The sequence below is a fragment of the Narcine bancroftii genome, chromosome 9, assembly GCF_036971445.1.
Source record: "Narcine bancroftii isolate sNarBan1 chromosome 9, sNarBan1.hap1, whole genome shotgun sequence".
Taxonomy (NCBI): Eukaryota; Metazoa; Chordata; class Chondrichthyes; order Torpediniformes; family Narcinidae; genus Narcine; species Narcine bancroftii.
Genome location: NC_091477.1, coordinates 45,960,970 through 45,979,423, shown reverse-complemented (window position 1 = coordinate 45,979,423; position 18,454 = coordinate 45,960,970). Strand labels below are relative to the sequence as shown.

Genomic DNA, 18,454 nt, shown 5'->3' with positions numbered 1-18,454 from the left:
GTGCAATATAGAAGTTCACCAGTACTGCACCATCTGCTCAACATTTGGAAGATTCACGTAGAAAGGAAAAAAAATTATAAACTACCAAAATTATTATTGACGCAAAATCAACTAATCCCTTTCACAATAGATAACCTTTCCTTTAGAGAATGGGAGAGAAAAGGGATCAAAAGAATAGAAAATTGTTTCTTGGGAAATAATTTATTATCATTTAAACAAATGAAGTACAAATACGGAATAACTCACAGTACAATGTTTGCATACCACCAACTGAAAACCTAATTAAAGGACAAATTGGGAAACAGACTGAGATTACCAGAAGGAAGCAGCTTTGAATTATGTGATTACAGACACAATGATAATTAAAAGATTTATAACAAACATGGACATCAAGCTGCAAGAGAAAGAAAATGATGAAGTAAGCTATAAACCCAAACAAAAGTGGGAACAAGATCTAAACATAAAGATAATAAATGAAATATGGGAAAAGCTATGCTCTGGAACTATGAGAAATATAATAAACATGAAGTTACGCATGATACAATATAATTGGTTATTCAGGCTATAGATCACGCCCCAAAAGTTAAATAAATGGGACCCAACAGTATCAGATAGATGTTTTCGCTGTAAGAAGGAAACGGGAACAACAGTACATACAATTTGGGCATGTGAGAAAGTGGAAAAGTTTTGGGAAGATCTAAATCAGGTATTAAATAAATTCACAAAAAGCAACATACCAAAAAATCCAGAGATCTTTCTTTTAAGTAATATAAGAAGAATTAGGCCTCAAACTGGATGAAGCGCAAAAAAGATTTATTATGATAGCCTTAGCTGTAGCAAAAAAATGTATAATGTCAATTTGGAAATCAGAAGAGAGCCTGAGAGTACAGCAATGGTACATGGAAATGAATAAATGTATTCCATTGGAAAAAATAACATATAATTTAAAAAATAAAGTCACATTGTTCGAACAAATTTGGGAACCGTACATGGAACACAACAGAGAGGACTTACCTCGGACCTCCACCCCCTAAAATGATAGAATGAGAAGACGACGAAATGAACTGACCCAGTGTGTAAAAGTAGATGACACAATTGTGTGATTACATTGTTTAATGGGTTTATTGTATTGTATATGTTGAATGTTTAATGGGTTTGGAGGGGGGTGGGAAGGAGGGAGGGGGGAAAAGGGAGAAAATGACACTGTGTATATTCAAGAGGGAAATGTTTGTGTTTATTTTGATTAATATGGTTCATAGTGTGAAAAATAAAATAAAAAAATTAAAAATAAAAGGACTTAGCAAACCTTTAGGAGATTTGAGGAGACTGACACTGGGCTCGATTTTTGTCCAATCGATATTTTCTTCTTCTGGTGAGTGCTCCACAGTCAGCTGGTAGAGTTTCATGGAAATTACATCATGGTTGTCTGAAAGAAATTGAACTGTTCAATCCCAAGTACCTTTGCAACTCAAGCTTGTGACCAGTCTAAGAATGAAGCAAAAAAATACAGGTAGGAAAGTGATTTACCCAATAGTGTATTCCCAAAGGGCATCAGGTTCATACAGGCAATTTTCACACAATTGTTTCCAATGGTGGTGGAATATTACGATAATTTACTCAAATTATGTCTGGTGATAAATATCATCAAGGACAGTAATGTGAACAGGTACATGGATAGATGCATGCCAAAAATAGGCAGATGGGACTTGCTCAGAGGAGCAACTTGGACATCATGGACGAGTTGGGCTGAAGGGTCTGTTTTTATGCTAAACAGCTCTAGATCACAAGTGACAACTCCCCTGCTCCTCTAAAAATAGAGCCATGGGATATTTTATGCCGACCCAAAGTGACAGAGTAGCAGTTAGCACAACACTATTACAACACCAGAAACCTGGGTTCAATTCTGTTGTTGTCTATAGGGATTTTTACGTTCTCTCCATGACTACATGGGATTCCTCAAGGTGCTTCGGTTTCCTCCCACATACCCCAGAGACATACAGGGTAATTCGTTCCATGGGTAGATTTGACCAGCGCAAGAGCCTGCTACTGTGCAGAATCTCCAAAATGTACAAAGACATGGCACTGTTTAACACCACTGCCCGATCTACCACACACCAGTCTCTCTGTTCTGTAGAGCTAATAGGCAGGACTTGAATCCACAGCCCATCAGTTCAGAGATGTACTACCAAGTTCATAAAACACAGCACAATGAGGTAACAAGGCAGCTGTTCGCTCATACCTGACAGATCACCAGTGGCTGCAGATGCACCAAAGAAATACCCAGTGGGAAGACGGACCCCACTAATATCTATGCACTCTTTCCATTCATTCTTGTCTTCGACATCTGTCATCACCTGGAAACAAAATGCGTACAATGTAGGAAATGGCTAATGGGGATTTTAGAAGCACCTGATCTCTTCAGCTGACCCCACCATTCTACAAGATTATAGCCTCATCTCTACACTGTAACCTCAACTCTCCCTGATCATGGTAACTTTTTCCCATCTCTTCCTTTTCAAGAAGCAATCTACTTTTGCCTTAAAAATCAACAAGACTTTCTTCCATTGCCTTTTGAAGAGGACCCTTCCAACAACATGGTGAAGTAGTGAATTGGATTTGTCAATGGCTGGATGGAAGAAGCCATTGAGATTGCTTCTCAGACTAGTGGTTAGTGGTTTGCCTCAGGGATCAGTGCTGGGACCATTGATGTTTGTCATCTATATTAATGATCTGGATGACAATGTGGCAAATTAGATCAGCAAGTTTGCTGATGACCATAAGATTGGAGGCGCTGTGGACAGTGAAGAAAGTTTTCAAAGCCTGTAGAGGGATCTTGAGCAGCTAGAAAAATGGGCTGGAAAATGGCAGTTGGAGTCTAATGCGTGAAGGGCTTTTTTGTAAACTCAATAAAAATATTTTAAAAATAAAGGAATTTAATGCAGACAAGTGTGAGGTACTGGGTTTTGGAAGGACACATCAAGAAAGGACATACAGTGAATGGTCGGGCACTGAGGAGTGCAGTAGAACAGTGGGATCTGAGAATACAAATACACAATTCCCTGAAAGTGGTCTCACAGGTGAATAGGGTTGTAAAGAGAGCTTTTGGCATATTTGCCTTCATAAATCAAAGTACTGAGTATAGGAGTTGGGATGTTATAGTAAAGTTGTACAAGACATTGGTGAGGCCAAATTTGCAGTACTGTGTGCAATTTTGGTCACTTAACTACAGGAAAGATATTAGTCATATAGAAATGAGTGCAGAGAAGATTTACTAGGATGTTGCCAAGACTTCAGGAAAGGTTAAACAAGTTAGGACTTTATTTCCTGGAGCACAGAAGAATGAGGGGAGATTTAATAGAGGCATTTAAAATTGTGAGGGGGATAGACAGAGTAAATGTAGAATTGCTTGTTCCTTAAGAGATGAGATACAAACCATTGGTTAAGTATGAAAGGGGAAAACTTTAGGGGGAACTTCTTCACACAAGGAGTAGTGGGAATGTGGAACAAGTTTCCAGCTGAAGTGATGAATACAGGCTCAATATTAACATTTAAGAAGAATTTGGACTGGTACATGGATAGGAGAGGTATGGAGGGCTATGGATTGGGTGCAGGACAGTGGGACAAGACAAAAATAAAATGGTTCAGCACAGACTAGAAGGGCTGAAGAGGCCTGTATCTGTGTGGTGTTCTATGGTTCCAAGACCCACAACTGTCAAATGAAAAAAACTGCCTCAATGGGTAAAATGGAGAACTCTTATTGAAAGATATGTTTGGTGAAATGCTTTGGTACAACAGACAGTGAATGTACAAAAAAAGTCAGTACCACTATGGTATGGAAACGTCAATTTGTCCCTTACTGTTAATCTGCCCCTGGAGTATCGAATTGCCAAGTAAGTGTCGTGGTCAACATTTCGGATATCTGCGGGACATCCAGAGAGCTCTGAGCTGCGTCCATCTTTGCTGTGGTCGTACATTAGAGATCCATTGTTAACCATTACTGAGATGTATGGAAAAACCCGCTATAGACAGAGACAATGGGGGAATTTTAAAACCATGCTACATTTACATGTCATGCCATGAACAATGTTTTAAAAACTCTAAAGCAATTCACAAAACAAAGTTCAATCTCAAACTACATTAGAAAATCTAACAAATTTGCTTTAACAAATTACTTTAAATGATGGATGAAAGCTATATTGAATTTCAGAGCTCAGCAAAACAGCTGTGGAGTGTGGGTCACATGACTGCTCCATTTGGAATCGTCAGAAGTCACATCACCAGCCAATCAAGATTAGACTTCACCCACCCATTAGCCCCTTTAATCACCTAGTGATTACCTAGGCTGGACCTTTCAGCTTACTGTACTATAAAGTCCACCAAGTGGAGTAGCTCCTTCTCTTTTGCTCTTCAGTCTGGATATGAACCCTGCTCCACTCCAAGTTATGAAGTGGGGGGGGGGGGGGGAGGGGTCAGCGCAGCCCGGGAGGGGGGGGGGAGGGGTCAGCGCAGCCCGGGAGGGGGGGGGAGGGGTCAGCGCAGCCCGGGAGGGGGGGGGGAGGGGGTCAGCGCAGCCCGGGGGGGGGGGGAGGGGTCAGCGCAGCCCGGGAGGGGGGGGGAGGGGTCAGCGCAGCCCGGGTGGGGGGAGGGAGGGGTCAGCGCAGCCCGGGTGGGGGGAGGGAGGGGTCAGCGCAGCCCGGGTGGGGGGAGGGAGGGGTCAGCGCAGCCCGGGTGGGGGGAGGGAGGGGTCAGCGCAGCCCGGGTGGGGGGAGGGAGGGGTCAGCGCAGCCCGGGTGGGGGGAGGGAGGGGTCAGCGCAGCCCGGGTGGGGGGAGGGAGGGGTCAGCGCAGCCCGGGTGGGGGGAGGGAGGGGTCAGCGCAGCCCGGGTGGGGGGAGGGAGGGGTCAGCGCAGCCCGGGTGGGGGGAGGGAGGGGTCAGCGCAGCCCGGGTGGGGGGAGGGAGGGGTCAGCGCAGCCCGGGTGGGGGGAGGGAGGGGTCAGCGCAGCCCGGGTGGGGGGAGGGAGGGGTCAGCGCAGCCCGGGTGGGGGGAGGGAGGGGTCAGCGCAGCCCGGGTGGGGGGAGGGAGGGGTCAGCGCAGCCCGGGTGGGGGGAGGGAGGGGTCAGCGCAGCCCGGGTGGGGGGAGGGAGGGGTCAGCGCAGCCCGGGTGGGGGGAGGGAGGGGTCAGCGCAGCCCGGGTGGGGGGAGGGAGGGGTCAGCGCAGCCCGGGTGGGGGGAGGGAGGGGTCAGCGCAGCCCGGGTGGGGGGAGGGAGGGGTCAGCGCAGCCCGGGTGGGGGGAGGGAGGGGTCAGCGCAGCCCGGGTGGGGGGAGGGAGGGGTCAGCGCAGCCCGGGTGGGGGGAGGGAGGGGTCAGCGCAGCCCGGGTGGGGGGAGGGAGGGGTCAGCGCAGCCCGGGTGGGGGGAGGGAGGGGGTCAGCGCAGCCCGGGTGGGGGGAGGGAGGGGTCAGCGCAGCCCGGGTGGGGGGAGGGAGGGGTCAGCGCAGCCCGGGTGGGGGGAGGGAGGGGTCAGCGCAGCCCGGGTGGGGGGAGGGAGGGGTCAGCGCAGCCCGGGTGGGGGGGAGGGAGGGGTCAGCGCAGCCCGGGTGGGGGGAGGGAGGGGTCAGCGCAGCCCGGGTGGGGGGAGGGAGGGGTCAGCGCAGCCCGGGTGGGGGGAGGGAGGGGTCAGCGCAGCCCGGGTGGGGGGAAGGGAGGGGTCAGCGCAGCCCGGGTGGGGGGAGGGAGGGGTCAGCGCAGCCCGGGTGGGGGGAGGGAGGGGTCAGCGCAGCCCGGGTGCGGGGAGGGAGGGGTCAGCGCAGCCCGGGTGGGGGGGGGAGGGGTCAGCGCAGCCCTGGTGGGGGGGGGGAGGGGTCAGCGCAGCCCGGGTGGGGGGGGGATGGGTCAGCGCAGCCCGGGTGGGGGGGGATGGGTCAGCGCAGCCCGGGTGGGGGGGGGAGGGGTCAGCGCAGCCCGGGTGGGGGGGGGAGGGGTCAGCGCAGCCCGGGTGGGGGGGGGAGGGGTCAGCGCAGCCCGGGTGGGGGGGGGAGGGGTCAGCGCAGCCCGGGTGGGGGGGGGAGGGGTCAGCGCAGCCCGGGTGGGGGGGGGGAGGGGTCAGCGCAGCCCGGGTGGTGGGGGGAGGGCTCAGCGCAGCCCGGGTGCGGGGGGGAGGGGTCAGCACAGACCAGGTGCCGGGGGGGGAAGGGGGGCAGCGCAACTCAGGTGGGTGAGGGGGGTGAGAGAAAGGGCAGCGCGACTGGAAGAGGTGGATATGGCAGCACAATTCGGGTGGGCTTAAATCTGGGGTAGCTGGCTTTTGTTCTGAAATCCAGAAAAATCCGAAATTCAGAACACATCGTCCCCAAAGGGTTCCGGATAAAGGATTGTGTAACTGTATTAGAGAACATCAATTTAAGGTGTGAGGAGAAAGATTTAAAAGGAAACCATAAGAGGTAATTTCTTCAGAGTATGGTGAGTATTTGACAATAAATCTGATTCTGGCTGATGAAATGGTTGAAGCAGGGACAATTTTAACATTTAAAAGACATTTAGACAAGTTCGTGGATACAAAGTTTAAAGGGATATGGGCCGAATGCAAGCAGAAGGAACCAACTTAGTCAGCAAAGACAAGTAGCTCTGCAAGGCCTGCTTCTGTGGCTTGTACTCTGACTCCATTATTTTAAACAGTCTTGAAAATGCTTTATATCAGGCTGAAATACTGCCGGGGAAATCAATTGTGATTTTCTGGCACAAATGGAGCAGAGAATATGGCAAAGCAACTGATTACAGATGTGGAGGACTGGAGCAACACACAAATGTCATGCAGCATCCATGGAAAGCAACAAGCAGTCGACATTTCAGGCCTGAGCTGTTTCTCAGGAATGGATTTTTCTATTACTTTTGTGCATCCATTTGCAGGTGGTTTTTACTTGTGGCCAAATACTGTGCATAGAACAACTGTATGATTATATAATGCTGTAGTGCAGTCGATACAGCTCGACTATACTGAATTACCTTGAATTTATTTCTTTAGAATTATATATGAATCTCTGAAGAGTTACTCCAAATGCATTTCATAATCACAATTCAGTTACAAAATTTCTTGTTGACTTCTTATTTACCTTATGGTAGGCAAAAGTTGGAGTAGATCATGTATATTAGATTTTTATGCATTGTTAAACAATAAAAGGAAGCTTGAACCTTCTTTAACCAATCACTGCAAATCTGTGTATTTTAGCCACTGGAAGGAGCACCCTATTAAGAGCAAAGAACAAGGTTAGGCACTCACATCAGCATTCTCATCATTTGGATAGGTGTCAATGAAAAGTCCCAAACCGTGGAACACATCTTTGCTTCCAAATACACTGCCTGCAAGTAAAAGAGAGGGCATTTAGATCTTCAACAGGAGCATCACTGTGATACATTTAATTTAAATTTAGACATAACAGGCCCTTTCAGCCCATGCTGACCCATTACACCCAAACCTCCTCCAACCACTGGTACATTTAGAAGGATGGGAGGAAACCAGAGCCACCAGGACACAGGGAGAACATACCAACTCCTTACAGATGGCGTGGGATTCGAACCCAGGTCCCGATCACAGGTGCTGAAAGTGTTGCGCTAACCGTGATGCTAACTGTCCCTCTTTAGACTGCTGGACATTGCGTATTTTCATCCTATTCCTGATGTCTCCCTTAAACTTTCCTCCCCTCACCTTAAACAGATGATCCCTGGTATTCGTGCCAGGAAAAAGGTGTCAGATGTCCACACTATCAATGCCTCTCATAATCTTGTAAACCTCAGTTAAGTCACTTCTCATCCTTCTTTGCTCCAAAGAGAAAAACTCTACATGGTCAGCCTTGCCTCATAAGATACACTCTCCAATCCTTGTAAATCTCCTCTGCACCCTCTCCAAAGCTTTCACATCCTTTCTGCAATGAGCCAAGCAGAACTATAGATGTCAATAAATACATCTCAATCATTTCTTGTTATTTCTGTGAGAGCAAAACATCATAATCTAGGTAAGCAATTACAATAATGGGCTACAACTTGCTTGTTAAATGTCTATATTCCTCAGCCAATAAAAATGCTCTTACACTTGACCAAGTACAGCTAGGTGCTGTTTGCTTTATGCAGTCCAGTGTGGCAGATATGAACTAGTGGCAATATCTGCACAGAGACACTGAATATATCTGCCCGGGGAATATGTGCCATGTTAGAGCTAGTGTAGAAACAGCTAGTCCATTCACTCTGAGTCAGCATGAGAAGTAGCTATGAAGGTAACCAACAGTTTTAATGTACAACATGATTTAGTGTTTGAATTCCTTTCAATCATTTAATACACCTTGAGCAGTTTGGATCATTTTGGAAGGTTAGGAATGTTCAGAAGCATTCAAAATCATGATCAGGTAAATTCAGAGGGGATAGCCAAGTTGCCTGGCAAACCTTAAATTGGCCAATTCAATGACAAGAGAGCAAAATAATAGTGATGGCCACATAGAAACTGGGTCAGTATGAAAATATTGGAATTAATATCAAGGAAACTTTCAACTGAACAATGTCCAAACACCATACCATGATATCCAAACCCAGACATCTTTGGCATTGCCAATTTTTCAGGAATGAAAATAGTACAGTCAATTCTAATTATTGTTCCCCCGCAAGGGAAATAGGATCACCCATGAAATTATGAGCCTCAGTGATAGGGAAACTAGTGCAGAGAATACTTAGGGATAGGATTTATGCACATTTGGAAAAGCATGGTCAGTCAGCATGGGTTTGTGCAGGCACCTGATGCTTTATACATACGACTTTTTTGTGTTGAGGTGACCAAGTGGTTAATGAGGGTGGGGCAGTAAACACTGTCTACGTGGACTTTAGAAAGGCATTTGACGAGGTCCCTCACGGTAGGCTGATCTGAAAGGCGCAGATGCATGGAATCTATGGTGAATTGATAGTTTGAATATGTAATTGGCTGGTCCATAGAAAACAGAGAGCAATGGTAGAAGGCGTTATTCCAACTGGAGGCTCGTGATCAGTGGTGTTCCACAGGAATCAGCATTGGACACTGTTTATGATGTACAGGTAAATGGATGAACAAGATGGGTGGGTGAGTAAGCTTGCAAACAACAAAGACTGAAGGAGTCGTGGTCAATGTGGAGAGCTATCAAATAATACAAAAGAACAAGAGTCAGAGTCATATGACCCACACTGACCAAATTGTCCTTCCCATGCTCGTCCCACCTGTCTGCATTTGGCCCAAATCCCTCTAAACCAGCGGTTTTCAAACTTTCTTTCCATTCACATACCACCTTCAGTAATCCCTATGCCATACGTGCTCTGTGATTAGTAAGGGAATACAGAAGGTGGGATGAGAGTGGGGAAAAAAGATCAAGATCCACTGCTCCAGACCCAATTGTTACTGAAATATTTTGCTTAAGAAAAATGATAATTGGCCCATTTCCTTTGGAGCTATGAAACAGAGCACATAACGAGTCAATTAAGTACAATTAAAAGTGGTTCTCAAACTTTCTTTCCACTCACATACCACCTTCAGTAATCCCTTACTAATCATAGGACACCCAAGGCATATGGATTACTTAAAGTGGTATGTAAACAGAAAGAAGTTTGAAAACCACTGCTCTAAACTCATCCTATCTATGTACCAGTCCAAATTCTTTTTAGATGTTACAGTAGTACCTCAGGCTCAACCATATCTGGCATCTCATTCCATACAGTCACCATCATGAGTTTAAAAGTTAACTCTCAAGTTCCTACTAAATCTTTCCCCCTCACCTAAAACCTATGCCCTCTGGTTACCAATGCCCCAAGTCTGGGCAAAAGGTTTTCTGCATTTACCAGATCTATTTCTCTCATGATTGTGTGCACCTTTATGAGATCACCCCTGTGCTCCTAAATAAATAAATAGATACCAAGCCTATTCAACCCTTCTCTATAGTTAAGTCTCCCCTTCCTCACCTCCCCCCAACAATCCTGCCAACGTCCTTGCAAATGCTTTGTGTCCTCTCTACCTTGACATCTTCCCTGTAGCATGATGGCCAAAACAGAACAATACTCCAAATGAGGTCTCACCATATTAGTTAGATATGGGTAGAGATGCAAGGGGAAGTATAGTTAATAGCACTACTTCTAAAAGCATTGATGCAGAGGATCAGCGGCTTCATTGAAAGTGGTCACGCCAGTCGATAGATGGTAAAGACAGCATGTGGTATGTTTGAGTACAAAAGTCAGGTATATCTATACAAAACTTCAGATAAGTCATATTTAGAGTATTGTGTACAATCCTGGTTGCTCCATTACAGGAAGGATGTGGAGCTTTGGAAAGGTACAGAAGAGACCTGGTTTAGAGGATATGAGGCATGGGCAGAAGTTGGATAAACTTGAGTAATTTTCTCTCAAGTAGAGGAGAGACCTGACAGAAGTTCATAAAATTATGAGAAGCAGTGGCAGGGTAGAAAATTACTTTCTTTCAGGATACAAAAGTTGCATACTAGAGGACTTATCTTTAAGGAGGGGACGTTTAAAGATGTAGGGCAAATTTTATTTATGCATCTGAAGTGGGCTGCCAGAAGTAGTGGAGGAACCAGATACACAAGTAGCATTCAAGAGACCTCTAGGAACACATGAATACACAGGGAACAGTGAAATGGATCACATGCAAGCTAGCTTTAGTTTAATTTGTGTCATTTTCAGAGCAGACGAAAGGCCTTACTGTGCTGCACAGTTCAAGGTTTTATGTTCTAGGTTCTCGTCCAAGTCTGGATTCCCAGTGGATTGTTTTCAACAGTACAAGCAGAAAGTGGCAAGATCTTAAGACTCAACTTTTGTTCTGCACCAAATCAGTCAAATTGAGCTGAAGCTGCAATTGCTCTCCAATTGTTCTTTGTTCAAAGGTGGCATGGATTCCAATAGGTTTTGCTGATTGTGGTCCGCAATCCACTTGCAGAAGGGTCAGCTAAGATCTGGGTCGTGGAGTTTGGAGACAAGTCTGACTATTGAAAGCAATTCTGCAAGTCTTGCTGAATAAAAGTTTTCTCACTTTTAACATCAAGACCAAATGTTATCAAATTCCTTGAATCTGCTTGATAATATTATTCCAAGTGGTGCGCAGCAGTGACCAGTGGTGCGCAGCAGTGACCAGTGGTGCGCAGCAGTGACCAGTGGTGCGCAGCAGTGACCAGTGGTGCGCAGCAGTGACCAGTGGTGCGCAGCAGTGACCAGTGGTGCGCAGCAGTGACCAGTGGTGCGCAGCAGTGACCAGTGGTGCGCAGCAGTGAAAACTGCTACACTTTGGGAGGTCAAATGTAAGTATATAGCAAGCGACAGGATCCTGTGGAGCAGTGACGTAGAAGGACATTAGGGTGCAAGTCTACAGCTCCCAGAAAGAAGCAACACAATCAGAGAGGGTGGTGAAGAAGGAAAACTGTGTACTTGTCTTCACTAGTCAAGCTATCAAATTAATTAAAAGTCACATCATAGGTGTACAAAACTTTGATTAGACTGCACTTGGAGTACTACATGAAGCTCTGCTTGCTGCATTACAAAAAGGATGTGGAGGCAATGAAAAGGGTGAAAAGTTCACCAGCATGTTACTAGGATTAGAGAGTATTAACTAGAAGGAGAAGTTGAAAAAACCTGGGTTGTTATTTCAGGAGTATCATAACCTAAAGATTGACCTAATAGAAGTGTACAATTTTTTCCCCAAGGGTTAAAATGTCAAATAGCAAGGGCAGGGTTTTAAAGCAAGAGGTGGAAGGACATACATAAACACAGAGTGGTAAGTGCCTGGAAAACATCGACAGTGCAGATGGCAGAATCAGCTATTTGTTAGCAATATTGAAGAGGAACTTAGACAAGCATATGAACAGGTATGGGATGTGCATGCAGATGTGGATTAAATTAGCATAGTCAGCACAGAATGGGTCAAAGGGCTGGTTGGTCCCTGGCTATACTGTTCCATGCTCTCAAGGCAAGAGCAACAGATACAAAGAAAGCCTCAAGTCAGTCTTCATTTTAACTTGGACATGGTAGCATCTCTGCTGCTTCTGGATTAAACTTATAAAACTCCCCACTGCAGGACAATAAAACTTTGTCGACAGACTGGATCTCAATGATAATCAAGAACAGATAATGAATGGAAAATATCTATTTTTTTCATGCTTGCATAACAAGCATTATTAGTTTGCTTTTTGTGTTGAGTTTTGATACTTTTGCATTGCAGTCTGTGTCAGAGCAAAAGAACACTGGATTACAACACACTAGTAAAGTTTCATTAACCTCAAAGGTAGTTAAGCAAAACCCCAAGGATGAGAGCAAAATTAGCCTGGCAAGACTGACATCTACATGGACATGCACACAATTCATATGCAAGTTACCATTTTGAGACAGTGAAAAATGCTGTGGGAGTATTGCAAAATTGGTGTGGTACCCTATGATGAGATGTGAAAATGACACAATCCAAGTACAGGCAAAAGATTCCAAGGGATTGACTGAAGCAACAGAGCTCATCAACAAATTTATCCTTCAACCAGTGCCAGATTTCTTGCCATGTCCACGTGATCACAGATTAGCTATGGCATTGGCCATTTTACAAGAGGGACTGCAATTAAAAGCCTCCTTCATTACTTTTGGGCATGAGATTGAGAAAGACACATAAAATGGAAGTTCTCTGTCAAACAAGACCAGTTGTTGCAATTTCAGTCAAGATCAATTCCTTTAAAGGCAGCATCCCTTTCGACCTACAAATTTTACATGTGGCATTTTTTTTAAACTTTTATTAACAGCTACAAAAGGCACAATTCAATTTTGAAACAGAAGAAACTTTAACTAATTTTCAAATTGATAAGATGAAAATAAACTGTACCAGAGCTTAATCGATCTTTTGTATACCAGACAGCCAACCCATCACCGTGAAGGTTCTTTTTCCCAGCTCCATGAACTTTGAACTGGACATGAAGTTCCCAGTCCTTTAGGTAGCAGGGCTGCAAAGATAGATGATAATGATTGAGACCTCAAAGAAATTATTATCTGGAGCAAAGATCCAAAATTCAAAATCTGTGAAAGTGGTGACAGTTCAGAGATCAAGTTCCTGTTCTAGAAGTTCAAAGAACTAGGTGGGGGAAAAAAAATCAGTGATGCATGGTTAATACTGGTAACTGATTGTAAATGGTTTGGTAGGCTATATAACCACTACACAAAAGACACTTTCAGGTGGCCAAAATCCCCCGATGTAAAGCTGCATATTATGCCCATATGCGGCTGTCAGGAGAACACTTCAAAGTTCAGGAGGTGCATGCGAGGCGAACTTTGTAACCCTCCTCCGGGAGGAATAATCACCGGAGCACTGAGGTCCCCTCGGCCCATGAATGCAGCCGCCTGAAAGTGGCTGATAAGGGGATGACAGTCAGCTGGTGAGCACCTGACAGCTCCCCTCCCAGCTGCCCCCCCCCACCCACCACTGCTCTCTCCCCACAGCCCGATATCAGTCCGCACACTGTGGGGCAACCGGTGCTGACAGCCTACGCCGGCCACCCCAGCTCTGACAGCCAGCCAACCCAAACCTGATAGCCCGAAGGGACAGGAGCCATTGTGCCCTCAGAGGTGCATCCGGTGCAACTGTCCCTTCAGGTGGCCAGCGCTGCGCTTTTAGCGCTGGCACCTGAACAGCAATTCAAAGGACCATTCTTGGCAGAGAATCCACCTAAAGCAAAGGACCAAATTGACAGTTAAACTGATAGTTCACCTGATAGCAACACTCAAAGAAATAGCAAAGTGTCAACTGCACCAGTTAACCCAGCAAAGCCCTCCTTATAAACACAAAAACACAATGCTGGAGAAAGTCAGTAGGTCAAACAGTATACTTTATTCAACAAAGATAAAGATAAATTACCAAATGTTTCAGGCTTGGGCCCATCATCAAGGTATGACAAAATGTGGGCAGGCACACGAACAAAATGGTGGGGAGGAGCACAGTCCCACAGGCAGGGAGGAAGAGCATACCAGCAAACAGGAGGAGGGAGGAATGGAATGGAAAGGGGTGGAGAGCTGGAGGAAAGAAGACAGAGGGATGGGGAAGAGAGGGAGAATGGGGAGTGGATAGCAGAAACCAAAGAAATCGATGTTAATGTCATCCAGTTGGAGAGTGCCCAGACAAAAAATGTAGTCTTGCTCCTCCAAATTACGGGTAGTCTTGTTTTGACAGTATGAAGGCATAGACAAACATGGGGCGTAGAATTGAAATGGTTGGCTACTGAAAGATCCCTGTCACCGAAACAGACAGAGCAAAGGTACTCAGCAAAGCAATATCCCAGTCTGCATCCAGTCTCTCCAATGTAGAGAAGCCCACAATGGGAGCACTGGATGCAATAGATGACTCCCATGAGGCACATCTTCCCATTTTACCCTTCTGTCAGGGCCACTCACCCCTTCCTATGAATCGCTCACTTGGCACCTTCCCCACAGGAAGTGACACACTTGTGCAAACACCTCCTCTCTCAACACCAATCAGGGCCTCAAACAGTCCTTTCAAATGAAGCAACACTAATTGTGCAGTGCAGATGTCATCTACTGCATGCAGCGCTCCCATTGTGGTCTTTTCTATATTCGAGAGACGACTCAGACAAGAAGATTCCTTCACAGAGAACCTTCGCTCTGTCCACATCAGTGACAGAGATCTTCCAGTGGCCAACAATTTCAATTCTGCATCCAACTCCCATGCTGACACAAGTAAAACGTGAAAATCTGTAGACACTGTGGTTGAAATAAAAACAATGTTGGAGAAACTCAGCAGGTCATTTATATAGCAAAGGTAAAAATGCATAACCTACATTACAGACAAGGCCTTCAATGTAAGGAAAAATGTTGGTAGGTGTCTGAACAAAAGAGTACAGGGGAGGCTGTCCCATGCTGATATATCCATCCATTGTCTCATGTACTATCAATCCAAGACCACCCGTAAATTGGAGGAGCAACACAATTTTTGCCTGGGCACTCACCAACTGGATGGCATTACAGCCTACTGCCTGTTCTCTCTCTCTATCCACCTATTACCTCCTGCCTGTGGGATTCTGTTCCTCCTGCTTCTGAGCATTGCACTTTTATTTCAATAATGGTGTCTGCCGACTTTCGTGTTTCAATCCTCCTTACACAGATCTGAGGATTAATTGGGAGAGCAGGTCTCAGTCTAACAAAATAAAAGCACGTCAGACAGTTGTACTCTGAATCACACTGCCAGGTACCTAAACCTTGGGTATATTTTATCCTAGCAGAGGAAACATACCAGAGATGGTGACAGTGATACTGGTGGAAGCAACATTGGTAGATTCAACATCGACTCCATGAAAGAAACTACTGTCCTCTCTTAGCTGAACAATGAGCGCTCATCTGACATGAGCAATACTAAACACGTTGAGATCAGCACAAAATGAAATCTCACGGATAAAGCTTAACATCCATCTCCAAAAGTCAATAACACCATTGGTCAGGATGGCCCTGGGATCTTGCCTGTGTACCTGCGCCAGACAATCCTCTGAAATGATTGAATGAGATCATTTACAGTGCTGCTTTTCATTGTCAACATAAAGATCCCACTGACCGTGGTAAAGTGGATATCTTTGGCTTGGTTTCGCGGACGAAGGTTTATGGAGGGGGTAAAAGTCCACGTCAGCTGCAGGCTCGTTTGTGGCTGACAAGTCCGATGTGGGACAGGCAGAAACGGTTGCAGCGGCTGCAGGGGAAAATTGGTTGGTTGGGGTTGGGTGTTGGGTTTTTCCTCCTTTCCCTTTTGTCAGTGAGGTGGGCTCTGCGGTCTTCTTCAAAGGAGGTTGAAAAGATTGAAAAGAGGGTTGGTGCGAGAACACAGCCTTGCTTCACGCCATTGTTAATGGAGAAGGGTTCAGAGAGCTCATTGCTGTATCTGACCCGACCTTGTTGGTTTTCGTGCAGTTGGATAATCATGTTGAGGAACTTTGGGGGACATCCGATGCGCTCTAGTATTTGCCAAAGCCCTTTCCTGCTCACGGTGTCGAAGGCTTTGGTGAGGTCAACAAAGGTGATGTAGAGTCCTTTGTTTTGTTCTCTGCACTTTTCTTGGAGCTGTAACATGTAACATATAGTGAACAAACTAATGCACTATTGGCCTTGGCCTGAATTGACAGATTGTAAATATTTCTTTTAAAATAGCATTCATCATGATATATTTTAGAACAGAAAACAGGCCCTTAAGTCAGTGCCAAATTATTATTCGGTCTAGTCCCACTGACCTGCATCCAGTCTATAGCCCTCTATACTCCTCCCCATCCATGTACTTGTCCAAAATTTTCTTAAATGTGAAAATTGAGCCAACATTCCTCACTTCAGTTGGGAACTCGTTCCACATTTCTTGTGTGAAATTACAAATTGGCTAAGTGGGATAGATCTAGCAGCTCAGAACTGGGCACCCATGAGGACCTGTGGGTTATCCGCAGTAGTCAAATATACATGATATACTTCATCATAATATACACCATGGCCTGGCATAGTCCTGACTCAACCATTACAATTAATTCAGGGAATATAAACCTGGTGCATTGAGGTCAGAAGGGAACCAAACCAACAGCACCAGGCAGACCTACCATTAAGATGTCTACCTGAAGATTCAACATATGCAGGTTAACTAGCAATAACCAAGTCTTAGCAATCCCAAAACCAACAGGGCTGAAAAATTCTGCAGCCTTGCCGGATTTAGGCAGCCTTATTTGAGAGGCAAATGTGAGAGAGGCTGCACTGAATACCAAGATAATCTGACATGACTGTGGCAGCAAGGATCCCAAGTAAAACTGAAATCAATGGGCATCAAGGAGAAAACACCCCACTGATTGAAATCATAATTCAAGATGATAATTATTGAAGGTTAATCATCCAAGACATAACTGCAAGATTCTCAGTAGAGTATGCTGAACCAGGCTATCTTTCACCGATTCAATTACTTTTCCATCTTCAGATTACAGGTAGGAAGTCCAGTGATTGCAACTCCTCAGAAAATAAAGCAGTACACGTTAGCATCCGCAAAATCTGGACATCAGGCTGGACAAATTAAATGCAAAAACATTGACCAAGTGACAGGCAATATCCATTTCCAATGAAAGTTTATGACATAACCAACATATCCACCACCATCAAAGCCATGGGGCTCACCATTGATCGAAAACTCACTAGAGCAGCATGGGTACAATGGCAAGTCAGAAGCTGGGTATGCCTGAGCAAGTGTTTCATTTTGACCATCAACAAGGCATGCCAGGCGTATGAATGACTACTCTCTATTTGCCTCGACAACTGCTGCTATAAAAGGATTCCTTAAACGAAGCAGTTTCACAATACTTTTTGGTTATGAATTCAAACCTTTCAAACCCCAAATACATTGAATTTGGATGAAAACATGCTAGTGGTATCGCTCTAATGCCCAAACTCTAAAACAGAGACGGCAACCTATTACCATGCATGGGCCAGATGGAGAGTCAATGGTTGAACGGAGGGCTAAACTGGTACTACCATAAATGAAATTAATAAATCAATGGAATGAATACAATGATGCATTTCAGGTTAAGGAAGGCATCTTCAAATCTGGAAATGCACCAAAAATTACAAGTTAGTCATTAAAATTGCACAATTAAAAATAACCACCACAGTAGAACAATGCCATTTGAACAGGGGAAAAAAGTAAAATTTTCTCTGCTAAAAATTCTGCTTGGTCACAGAGAAAACATTTCCATCATCTTTTCAATTTTTTTTTTAAAACATAACTCAGCTGCAGTGAATACAGCTCAATAATTTTATTTACTTCACTGAAGTTGTCAACTGATGAGGAAACTCATGTCTACTGCTACTGCCTGTAGACACTTACCACTCGGTTCCAGATTGATCCGCTTTTACTGCGATCATCAGGTGTGAGACGAATATATTGGCTGGTTAGCATTGTGCTCCCAGTGAAGTCCCACAGTGGCATTGCACTCGAACCCACTCCTGTCGGAAAATCCATACAAGGCTTTGCAGAGAAATTAACATTTTCTCAAAAGATACTCATGATTGACTTTTAACCCAAAACCTCTGAACTATTCAGAAATAAGTGAAGGGATGTGGTTTTCAAGGAACACAAATGCAAAGTAACAAGAGATGGTTGATGTTAGCAGAGAGAAAAATAAAAATTTTAAGTGAGATTAAGCCAGCCAACTCCTACCCTCTCCACTTCAATTCAATGTGGACCTCTATATCAAGATTTCAAATTAAATTCAAACACCTCTACAAAATTCCATTATTCCATACCCTGAAGTAGAATTCACCTGCAAAGCTCAAAAAGCTGTCAGTTGTTTCAAAAATTACATTTAAAACAAAAACATTGGCCCATGCACATTCGCAATCCTGTTCGTCTCATTCACCCTCTCCGTATTTCCCTTGTAATCTTTTCTTTTA

The 18,454-nt window shown here is 45.0% G+C and overlaps 1 protein-coding gene across 1 annotated transcript in view; it reads right to left on the bottom strand.

The window, feature by feature from the left end:
- Positions 1-18,454, bottom strand: part of LOC138743490 (vesicular integral-membrane protein VIP36-like) — a 31,997-nt gene that overhangs the window by 8,182 nt on the left and 5,361 nt on the right. The window contains exons 2-7 of the mRNA XM_069898954.1: positions 17,889-18,007; positions 12,873-12,990; positions 7,278-7,357; positions 3,858-4,019; positions 2,240-2,354; positions 1,307-1,426 (exon numbers count right to left, since the gene is read on the bottom strand). Of these exons, the coding sequence (XP_069755055.1) occupies positions 1,307-1,426; positions 2,240-2,354; positions 3,858-4,019; positions 7,278-7,357; positions 12,873-12,990; positions 17,889-18,007 (714 nt within the window). The remainder of the gene's footprint in view (positions 1-1,306; positions 1,427-2,239; positions 2,355-3,857; positions 4,020-7,277; positions 7,358-12,872; positions 12,991-17,888; positions 18,008-18,454) is intronic.